This window comes from Callorhinchus milii, unplaced genomic scaffold, assembly GCF_018977255.1.
Source record: "Callorhinchus milii isolate IMCB2004 unplaced genomic scaffold, IMCB_Cmil_1.0 Scaffold12, whole genome shotgun sequence".
In the NCBI taxonomy this organism is placed as follows: domain Eukaryota; kingdom Metazoa; phylum Chordata; class Chondrichthyes; order Chimaeriformes; family Callorhinchidae; genus Callorhinchus; species Callorhinchus milii.
The window spans coordinates 12,863,663-12,875,703 of NW_024704753.1; the positions used below are offsets into that span (position 1 = coordinate 12,863,663).

General features: G+C 41.1%; 1 protein-coding gene across 3 annotated transcripts in view; it reads left to right on the forward strand.

Moving 5' to 3' along the window:
• The window catches only part of LOC103176628 (twinfilin-2), a 57,352-nt gene that overhangs the window by 22,641 nt on the left and 22,670 nt on the right, over positions 1–12,041 (forward strand). For all 3 annotated transcript variants that reach the window (XM_042339566.1, XM_007890280.2, XM_007890281.2), the window contains exons 3-4: positions 8,936–9,114; positions 11,502–11,597. In XM_042339566.1, coding sequence (XP_042195500.1) covers positions 8,936–9,114; positions 11,502–11,597 — 275 coding nt within the window. The remainder of the gene's footprint in view (positions 1–8,935; positions 9,115–11,501; positions 11,598–12,041) is intronic.

Below are 12,041 nucleotides of genomic sequence, written 5' to 3' on the forward strand. Positions count from 1 at the left end.
AATGATTTCCCATAGCTATAAACCAGTGGTAGCCAACCTGTGGCCGGTGGGACTGTGAAGAAGCGCCCCACCCTCCCCCACCAAACATTTCCACAAGTGTAGGTAAGGCCATGTTGGATCAATAGTGAATTTTGGCAGTTTTTTTCTTGAGTCAATATATCACGATTTATGGCAGTTTGTCACTTACTACCTCCTACACCACCATCCCAGAGAGGTGAAATATGGACATTTTATTAAAAGGGAGAAAATCAACCTCGGCTTCAAATTTATAATTATTTGTGAGATATTGCTGTGCTCAAATTGACTGCCACGTTCGCCACAAAACATAATCACTCCACTTTACAGTATATACTGTGAAGTGCTTTGGGACATCCTCTTGACATGAAAGCATGATACCAAATGAAAGGGTTATTTTGAAAGGATTACTAACTACATTGCAATCTTGTTTCTACCATTTGACAAGGACAGATAAAGATTGCCCTTGCATGGTGCGGAGCAAAGGTACTTTTGAACAGTTGTGTCAGAGCTGATTCCTGGAGTTTGAAAAGTTTGCAGCACTATTATTGCATGTGGTTCTGAGGAATCTGCAAGGGGAGACACAAAAATGTCTCATTTGTTTTCATAACTGATATTGTAAACCTGTGGCACTTCTCTGAATATATAGTGTGACCTGCATGCATAGTCAGAGTAAGCAGTTCTTTCACTTTAGGAATTGAATTCGTGGAGTCCAAAATGCTATGAATATGAATGTGGACATCCTCTATGAATCCTCATTTGAAGTCTTACACCTCAGTCACTGATGTATTGGTATGATATCATTGCATTGGTATCCTCACTGCTTGCAGTGAAAGCCAGTGTTTTGCAACTGAAGGCCTCAATGGGCCTGAGCCAGAAAGAAGTATTACATGGAATTTCTTATTGTGAGTGTGTTTGTGGTTTTTGATTATGAGAAAAGTAATTCTGATGCTTTACAGAAGACTTTGATCTTGAGTCGTGATCCTGGTTGTGTAAGCGCACCGCTGGAATAGAACTTTACATTGGGAGCAGTTGGCTGCTAAAAATAATTTGGCTTTAAACTTTAAACAATTTTAGAGATTTACTAGTATGGTATGCCAATGAGACTGTGGTAACTAGATAAACATTTTTGGATGCCGGCACAAAGTATAGATACACTGATAATTCGAGTAGTATTCAAGCCAAGGCCTGTAAGATAATACTTAGCACTTACTGATCATAGTACTGCTTACTCTTTTTATGCCTGGCTTCAGTGGGAAAATGTGGTTGTTAAGTTCAAATTGACAGACTCAGGTGGTCCAAGGTTCAATCTCCTATCTGTGCTGAGTTTGCTGGTTACGGTCAGGATAACAATAGGTGTGCTACAATTAGCCCCAAGGAATGGGCTCATTGCCCAACAGAAGCTGAAAAGCACCGGAAGTTTAAACATTGCTGCTTATTTCTGGATCAGAACTTAACCATAGCAGGTAACATGGTATCCCCTCTGGGAAAACATTTCATTTGACGTGACACATATCACAAAAGGTGATGTTGATCACTAATGGGATCAGATGTCAAATGATCAACTAATGACTGTCCTCGAATGAGGGTGGGCAGGAGAGAAGTGAGCAGGTTCTCCTAGGAGCTTATTTTTTGTTGTTAAGTGCAGTTATATTTTTTTAGGCAAACTCCATGATGTTGCCCTTCAGGGTCTCTAAACTATAACTCTGATGTTGAAGAGCTGGTGATCAGGACAAGCCCAGATTACGCCAAATCCGAGTCACTGTAGTTATTGCCAAATTCATCTCTGAGGATTAGATTGAATTTGCAGTTTGGAGACAGCATGAGATGCATGCTGAACTGGACCTCCCATTCTGCTGCAGGTGGAAGCTGTGAACTCATGCCATTCTCTGGGCCATCTTGTTGTCGGGTATCCTCTGTTCTCACTCCTACGAGCTGCACAGGATCTGTGCGAATCTGCTGTTAAGGTGGATATTATAGAACAGAGAACAATGAGACTCCAGGGCAAAAGTGACTGTTTGTGGGACACTGCTGTGCGCATTTGGCTGCCACATTTTGCCCACCAAATATGCTGTCAATCCACTTTACAATATATTCTATGAAGTGCTTTGAGACGTCTCAATGACACAATATAGCACTATATCCAATGCAAGGATTATTATTATTATTATGGACAAAACCATTATATATACTGATGGTCAAGGATTTTAAATTAGGATTGACGTTTCATATATCTTTTCCCTCTGCCCCTTTCTGCCTTTCACAGAAAAAAGGGCGAAAGTCCTGATCTCTGATTAGTTTTTAAACTGCGTGGCTAATACACTTTCCTAGAATATATTTAAGATTATCGCTTCCTCTCATTATGAAGAAAATTTAGAAGACCTATGTGACTGGATGGAGTTCTAATTTCAAGGTGCGCCGACATCACTGGAACAGGCTGAAGAAACTACAGAGGACCATCGATATTCTTACAATAAATCAATTGTCAAACTAGTTTCATAAATTATTTTGGTGGTACTAGGTAACTTGACTTGGAGCTGTCTTTTTGATGAGACGCTAAACTAAGGTTCTGGCCACCTGTTCGGGTTGGTAGTAATGATCCCAAGATACTATTCAAAAAGAGAACAGCATTTCTCTGGGTCTTGGCCAACAATACCCCAGATAAAATTAATTGTTCACTTCATGATTATTTGTGGGGCTTCCGCATTTGCCTGCAAAATGTTCTACAATTAGTTCACAGTAAAATCCTGTGAAGTGCTTTGAGTTGTCTTCACAACTTGTTACAGCACTATATCAAATGCAAGGATTAAGAATTTTTAAGTAGATTCGGAGATCAAATTCTTTCTTTTAAATTATTAATCTTGTTGTAAAGGCTGCTACGATTAAAAATTCATACAGAGCATGGTTAGTTTTTACTGAAGAACCTCTCACGGAAAACTGGTTCCAGCACTATAATGCTTAGGGATTTTATTACTGAGGCATCGGTATTTTTGACGTCAAAGGTCGTTTAAATTTAATTTCTCAAAAAAAAGTGTACCTATCAATTGTGGAGGGTTCATTCTGTAGGTTTTGAGTTTCTGTTCTTGGCCTTGCTGCCGTGGAGATTATTATGCAGTAGCAAATTCAAAATTCTGAGACCGTCATTCAGTGCAGGAAACTGTTCTCATTGCAAGCAGAAGCTAGAAAAATAACCGCATAAAAGAAATTCATCTAAAAAATACATGCATGTTGTTGTGAATTTTAAGGCTCATTATAAAAATGGCACAATTCATGTGCATGTCGCCTCACCAGTCTGTGATTCAGTATCAAGCAGAGCATCTACCAACCAGTTAGGCCATAAAGGATAATCCTGCTTGATTGTGACTTTTGTTTAAATCTGGAAAAATATCCAGACTGGTTTGTGGTTTCTCAGCAAATGCTTTTTAAAAATGAGTTTCTAGACTTTTGATTGCCCTGGTTGAGGGTTATTTTATTGCCAGGGAGTTATTATAAAATACCAATAACTTATAACCAATAATTATAAAATAGTAACTGAGACTTACTTTCTCAGTCTCTCACTCTTTAAATTTCTTTAACACAACTTTATATCTAAAAAAATGTTTTATTTACATTAAGTGAGTTTCCAATATTTGACAAAGTGGAATCCTGTAGCTCAGTGGTTAGAGCACTCACCTCAGAAGCGAGAGACCTGCGTTTGATTCCGGGCAGAGTGAAATGTTGGGCAAGTTTCTTTACTTCAAATGCCTCTGTTTACCTAGCAGTAAGTTTACCTAGCTGGTTGTTAGTCGATTGCCGGATCGCTATTCCAGGGATGATAATTCTTAAAAAAAAAAAAATTTGGTATGACTATTTGTGGGACTCTGCTGTGTGCAATTGGCTACTGAATTTCACCCACAAACATACAGTCAATTCACTTTGCAGTATATTCTGTGAAGCATTTTGAGATGTTTGGAAGACATGAAAAACGCTATATCAAATGCAAGGATTATTAAGGATTATAAAGAATAAGTGGCTCAAATATTTTAATTGAAAACTGTTATGACATGCTGGTTAGATGCTTTAGCTCGTCAACATTGTCCACAACTCCCCCTTATCCTTTTAATGCTAAGACACTGGTTGAATTGCACAGATTGCATTGAAGTTGAGTAGATCTCAACAATGGCTATTTGCAAAAAGGTTATCACAAATAGTTTATATACCTTATGTCAAAATATCTCAAAGCATTTCCTGACACGAAAGGCACTATAAATCTATGTTGTCTTGTTTTGCTGTCTTGATACATCCTATAGTAGTGATCTGAGTTTACAACAACGGGCAAATCTACTTTTTGATGAAGTAACAGAGAGGGTGGAGAAACTATTTCCACTGGTGGGTGGGTCGGTAACCCGAGGACACCGATTTAAAATAGTTGTTTAAAAAAAACAGAGGGAGGTGAGGAGAATTTTTTTTCACACAGCAAGTTGTTCAAATCTGGAATACATTACCTGAAAGGGTGGTGGAAGCCAATTCGATAACAACGTTTAAGAGAGAAGTAGATCATTATTTGGGGAGGAAATGTTTGCTGGGCTATGGGGAGAGAGCGGGGCAGTTGGTTTGATGTGGATAGTTCTTTGAAAAGAGCCGGCACAGACACGATGGGCTGAATGGCCTCCTTCTGTGCTGTATAATTCTATGATGCTATGAATAAAAGTCTTTTTATAATTGAGGGCTGCACAATGTAATAATGATTATTTTTACTTCACTGAAGTGACTTCCTGATCCTAATCTTCATGGAAATGGGAAAAATCTTCTGGAACTGCTTTTCTCATATTAACAATATTTTAGAATTGTTTCTCCAAGGAATAATCTTTTCTTTAAAAAACATGTTTAGTCCATTTAAAATCAATCCATTATACCCTCTGAGTTTTAGCTGTAATTAGCAGGATTGTACAGCGGCTCTTAAGTGAATAGTATTAGTTGCTGTATTTTTCTTCTGACGAAGGGTTGTGGACCTGAAACGTTGACTCACTTTCCTTTTCCATGGATGCTGCCTGACCGGCTGAGTGTTCCCAGCGATGTCTGTTTTTGTTACTGTATTACTTTAGTTTCATAGTTTCTTCTTGAGTGAGAAACTATGAAACTAAAGTTTCCCAGAGAGAAGGATCCTTTATCACTCGTGTGTGCATCATGGGAGAAGGAAAGTTCTGTTAATTTGGCATCATAGTAGTTGATAATTTGGTGAAGAATAGATAATGTACTGGAAGTTAAGTCTTACTGAATAAAACAATCTACAAGACACACTACGTAAAAGTTTACTCCCTCCCATTTCATATATGTCATTGGATTAAAAAGCTATTTCACCAAAATAAGATGTATATTGGTTGTATTGCTTCTAAATCTTTTTATTTGCAGTTTTGTAATATATGCCCACTACTCTGCGCAATTGGCTGCCACGTTTCGCCCATAAAACATAGTCCATTCACTTTACAGTATATTCAGTGAAGCGCTTTGAGATGTCTAGAACACGTGATTTATCAAATCTAAGGATTGTTATTATTATATTGTGGTTTATTAATCACAGGTATATGAATATTTCATAACACATTAGTTGGCTGCTTCCAGCCTTTGATAGAGCTCACCCTTCATTTCCCCCCTGCTTGGACGAATGTTTAGGTATCCGATCTTACCATTCATTTGCAAATATTTGATAAGAGTGGATGAGGCCTTGGAGGAATTAGTGCTTTGTTTCTTTGTGGTTCACAGTAGAAAATATAGCATTGTTTTTTTTTCCAATGCAGTCTTCATTGACTTCTCTTGTTCTATCCTTTACAAATTTCAATTTGCTTTGATCCTATCCTCAGTTCCCTTCACCCTGCCAAGTTCCATACATGCTTAGCTCCAAATTCCTGAACCTTTTTTCAAATTCCTCTGCAGCCTCATTCCACTCTATCAATTTTTTTCCAGCACTCTCAGCCTTTAAGGCCCTGTCTTCTGAAGCTCATGTGCATCCTTTGTGCTTGCCAGAAATTTCAAGAAGCACACAGGAAGTTCAAAACTGGGTGAATAACTAAAATCCTTTGCATAAAATTATAAAATATTTTATAAAATGTAAAAAAATGTTAAATAAAAGTGCACAAAGGATTAACATCTGAACCCTAAATGGATACTGATGAAATAATTTTGTGCTGTGTATACATACTGATCGTGATTTACTGAGCACAGTGTTGCATATAGCTGAAATTACCTTATTAACATGTGAATTTGAAATATTTTCCTAGTATGAACAAAAACGAGATCTCACAGCACAACTGACCCCCAAGTATTGGTTGGAATACAGTTCAGTGACTTGCTTTAGCAGTCAGACAACTAGCTCCTGAAAGGTTGAGACATAGTGTGTAGGATTTAGTTTATAAATGGAATCCTGTAGCGTAATGGTTAAAGCAGTTGCCTCGCAACCGAGAGGACCTGGCTTCGATTCCCGGGTAGGACGAAACGTTAGGCAAGTTTCCTTGCAGTAAGTAGGAACCTGGTTGTTCGTCGATTGGCGGATCGCTTTTCCGAGGGTAATAATCCCTTCCAAATAAATAAATAATCATTTGGTCACTCAATCAACAACCATTTTGGGACACTGCTGTGTGCAATTGGCTGCCGCGTTTTAAGTGGCTGTCAATTCACTTTACAGTATGAAAACAAAAACAGAAGTTGCTGGGAACACTCAACAGGTCAGGCAGCATCTATGGAGAAAGGAAAGTGAGTCAGCATTTTGGGTCCCTTTGTCAGAATGGCGTTCAGTACTGCAGACTTTGAATGAGGTTTGATGCTTCAGTACTTAAAATCTCAACTTAACTTGAATCAAATAAACTAAATAATAATAATAATAATAATAATCCTTGCATTTGATATAGAGCTTTTCATGTCGGGAGGACGTCCCAAAGCGCTTCACAGAACACACTGTAAAGTGAATTGACTGTATATTTGTGGGCGAACGTGGCAGCCAATTGCGCACAGCAATGTCCCACAAACAGTTGTAGATTGAAAATGACCAATTTATTATTGTTTTTGGTTTTGGAGGGTTTATTATTAGGCTCTGTGTGGAGTAAGGAAACTTGCCTAAGGTTTCGCCCTCTGCCTGGAACTGAACTCAGGTCTCTCGCTCGCTTGATGTGCAGAAACAACAGGACGGCCTGCCCTGTGTTTGCTTTGGTTACAGTCACTGAGCCAGGTGGTTAGACAAATTTGAGACTGTGATAAGCTCTCTCAGTTGACAAGCTGCAAACTGCAATACTCTGCTCCATTAGATACATGGTTTATGTTTTCTAATCCCCCATTTATACTGCTTCTAGCAATGGCATCATTAGGAACGGAAAACTGATTTAGTATTTTGCACTGTATAGCTTTCACCACTAGCCGAGGAGAGCCTTGACCATGATCACAACACTGCTAATTGGTGCCAAAATCTGGCTCTATTTAATATTATTGAAGAGCTATTTGTGCACTGGGCTCTTAAATAACTTTAAAAACCTAAGGAGGAACTTTTCAACAACTTTTTCAAGTTCAATTTCTTTTAAGACATAGCAGTGCAAAGCAGATTTATACTGCAGTGGATTACATCAGTTGCATTTGGAAACCACATCTGGGAGGCAGAATCAAGTTGATGTATTTTATCTCCATTTTATATTCTACTTTTAACTATGATTCAAAGGAAAATAGTATTGAATTAACACTGAATGTGGTCTAACTATAGGACACGGGTACAAACCCTAACATGATTTAAATCTGGATATTGTTGTACAAAACTCTAAAGTTGTACCATGTCCTAAATTAACATTTCTTTAACCTTATGGCAACAGAAGAAACTTAAAATGTTAACCTGTCAATTCTGCACTGGTATTTTTTTCAGACAAAATCTGTCTACCTGTAATCCAATTCTGCTGCTCACTCCTTATGTTCTTTAATATCCTTCTTTTTCAAGAATGAAAATTTCTCTTTTAAAATACTCATTTCTAAACCACAAGACCAATCTACAGTGCAGTGATAATGTTGGCCGATTAAAATTAAGGAAATATTACAGATTATGTTTTATTTAGCATTTAGTTTCATATCAGCTAGTTGTGACAGGAATAGGATTGTCTGGTCTTCTAAATTAAACTTTTAGGCGTTTTATTAGATAACCTGAAAGTCATGCTTTCCAGCACCGAGCACTATTTTCATGTGGCACAAATCATGGCTATGCCAAAACATGGATGCCTTGTGGCATTGGCAAGGCTAATTATTTGATTAATAATCATTTAAAGCTGCTGAGATTTTCCACGTGTGTTATTTCTTATTGGAATGGGAAAAGAAATTGAGCCAGTTTACAATGTGGAAAAATCCAGTTTTACAGCCTCCAGGGTCCAAAGATCGTGCTAGAACACCACTCCCAATTAGTAGATCAGATGACCAATAATGCCAAGTATCTGCCCCAAAGGCATTGGTTCTGGCTGGGAACCAGGTTTCACAGATGCCAACCATGCCTCCAGCATCTCACTCAAGCAGCCATTCTTTATGTAAGCCTAGAAAATTGTCCCATTTTCCTTTAGCATTATCCCCGTAGTGTTAGTTGCTAAACATAAAAGCTTGAGGGTTAACATTGTGTATCCCCATACAGAATGTTATCCCCAATAAGAGTCCTTCTAATCTCTGCTCAGCTCTTCAAATGATTTCTGGGTTTAGGTGTAGCATTGAGCTAAACTATACATTATGACTAAGTATAAACCTGTAATGTGAACTCTCATCCGTTCATTGTACAGCATGTTACAGATTGTAAGCAGAGTTGGCTATAATCGCAAAGTTTGACTTTTTCCTCATGCCACACAACTGTACGAAAGAATCAGGGCAGACAGTGGAACAACGATAATCATTTATCAATGTGTTACTAACCTTGTGTATAATTGCCTTTCAGAGCAGTTAGTGTTGGGAGCGTGTAGTGCACCATTGAAGTCATGGGATGTGGACTACGACCACTTCATTCTTCCCCTTCTGGAAGACATGCAGCCCTGCTACATCCTTTACCGTCTGGATACCATGAATGCACAGGGTTATGAATGGCTCTATATTTCTTGGTCACCTGATCATTCCCCAGTAAGTCTTTTGTGTCTGTACATTTGTTTATTTCTAATAGGAATATGCATGCAGGGGAAATAGAAAGTTACAGTGGTGGTGTAAAGCTGATCATGCCGATGAAAAGCATATTGACTGAAAGGCAAATTTAATTGATTTGCATCCTGGCTCCCACAAGTACAATCGGTGAGAGTACTTCGGTTTCATTGTAAGTGGGAAAACTTCGATAAAATAGATTGCACTGTCACCATCTCTTCTCAAAAATATCTGTAAAGTGGAAAAATAAATTAATTAAATATAAATTTGAAGACATGGAGGTGCAACACAACCCCAGGCTTCTGTTCTCCACCACATCCCGACTCCTCCGTCCCCCCCGCCAACCGCGCAGGTCATCTCCTCCAACCTTCACTGTAAGGAGATGCTGGATTTCCTTGAATCCAAAATCAAGGGAATCTGCTCCGCGGTCACTGCCCCTCCAACTTCCACCCACTCCCTCCCTCCCACACTCCGATTCCTACCCATCCTCCCCTACACACCTTCAAACCTGTTTCCCCACCCTCTGTCACCAACGTCATCCTGTCCTTGAAACCCACCACCTGCTCCCTGGACCCCATCCCCACTCCACTCCTTATCTCCCAGCTCCACCTCCTTGCCCCACTTCTCACAGACACCATTAACCTGTCCCTCTCCTCTGGCTCTGTTCCCATTCCCCTCAAAACTGCCACCATTACTCCCACACTGAAAAAACCCTCCCTTGATGCGTCGCAGCTATCAAGCTACCGGCCCATCTCCAACCTCCCCTTCCTGTCTAAGGTTCTCGAAAGAGTCGTCGCCTCCCAGTTGCGCTCTTTCCTCTCCACCCATTCACTTTTTGAACCCCTCCAGTCGGGTTTCCGTGCTGCCCATAGCACGAAAACCGCCCTGGTCAAGGTCACTAATGACATCTTGACCATTTGCGACCAGGGCTCCCTCTGCCTCCTCGTCCTCCTTGACCTATCGGCCGCATTCGATACGGTCGACCACTCTATCCTCCTCCACCGCTTGTCCTCCACCTCAACCTTCAAGGCCTGTCCTTGAGTGGTTTAGGTCCTACCTCTCCCACCGCCTTCATTTTGTCTCCGCTAATGGCTTTTCCTTCAGCCCCCGCACTGTATCAGGGCTCTGTCCTCGGTCCCCTCCTCTTCACCCTCTATATGCTCCCCCTTGGTGACATCATCCGCAGACATGGGGTTAACGTAAGTTAACATGTATGCGGATGACACCCAACTCTACCTTTCCTCTTCTACCCTCAACTCCACGACCACCGATGTCCTGACAGCTGCCTGTCTGACATCGAGTCCTGGATGAGAGACAACTTTCTTCAGCTCAACGTGCGCAAAACTGAGGCCCTCCTGATTGGCTCACGTCAGCGCCTCCGCACCTCAGGCGCTGACAGCATCAGCATCCAAGGCTGCACTCTCCACCTCTCAAAGCCATCAGGAACCTCGGGGTTCTGTTCGACCCTGAGCTGTCCTTTCTTCCCTACATCCGCGCCACAACTGCTACCGCCTTCCACCATCTCCGGAACATCGCCAGACTATGGCACTACCTCACCCCTCACGCTGCTGAAACTCTGGTCCACGCCTTTATCACCTCAAGGAAGGCTGGACTATGGGAACTCTCTCCTCGCCGGCCTTCCCGGCACCTCCCTCCACAAGCTGCAGGTCATTCAGAACTCTGCAGCTCGTGTACTGTCCCGCACCAGGCTTCGCGACCACATCACTCCCACCCTCGCTGCCTCCACTGGCTCCCCATCCCCCAGAGGGTCAAATTCAAGATCCTCATCCTCACCTACAAGGTCATTCACGGCCTCGCTCCCTCCTACCTCTCCAACCTACTATCCCCCTACTTACCTGCCCGTACCCTCCGTTCCTCTGGCTCTGGTCTGCTCCACATCCCCCGCCCTACCATCGGTGGCCGGGCTTTCAGCCTCTCAGTCCCGAGGCTCTGGAACTCCACCCCCCAGTGCCTTCGCCGCTTCCTCCCTTTCCTCCTTCAAGGCCGGTCTCAAGACCTTTCTCTTCAACCGTGCCTTCACCTCCCCTCTCGACTCTCTACCCCCTCCTCGCTCCCTCCATTCCCTCACCCTGACCATTTCCCCCTGCTCGGGTCCCGATCGAACTATCCAGCGCCTTGGGATGTCCTCCCGACGAGAAAGGCGCTCTATAAATACAATCTTGTTGTTGTTGTTACCCCTTTGAATATGCACTCTACACCAGACATGTATATGTAGAAATCTTAATTTTGCTTGGAGACATTGTCAGATATCTGGGTTTCTGTGTGTCATACCCAGCTGACCTGAAAAACATGCTGTGTTTGTTGCTGCTTTTATTGTTTCAAGTTCTGTATCTTCATTGTGTTTTACACAGGTCCGGCAAAAGATGCTGTATGCAGCAACTAGGGCCACTGTAAAGAAGGAATTTGGTGGAGGCCACATTAAGGATGAGCTGTTTGGAACAATAGAGGTACAATGTTGCTCCATTTTTTAACTTATCCTTTACTCTTATGGTTAAATAATGTATTAAAATGTGGTGCTTTTTACTTTTTGGAAAATTCTATAAACTAAGGCCAGTAAAATGCAAACACAAACTTTCACCCTCGACTTTTGATACTGTGATGCATCCAAAGCGCTTTTAATATTCACTTCATAATGGATATAACAACATTTAAATTATTGGAAATTAAATCTATACTTGATACAATGCTTGAACGATAAAGAATAACGGTTACAGGAGAGGTGAAGGTACTTCTGCTTTCTGTTAACTGCTACACTTTGGACTTCTCAGTTTCCAAAGCAGATCTTTCAGACTGCTACACTCTTTGCTGGGAACTGCTTCAGACACTTTCAAAGTGTAGCACTTAATAGAAAGCAGAAACAGAATGTACCTTCATCTCTCCTGTCAGTTATT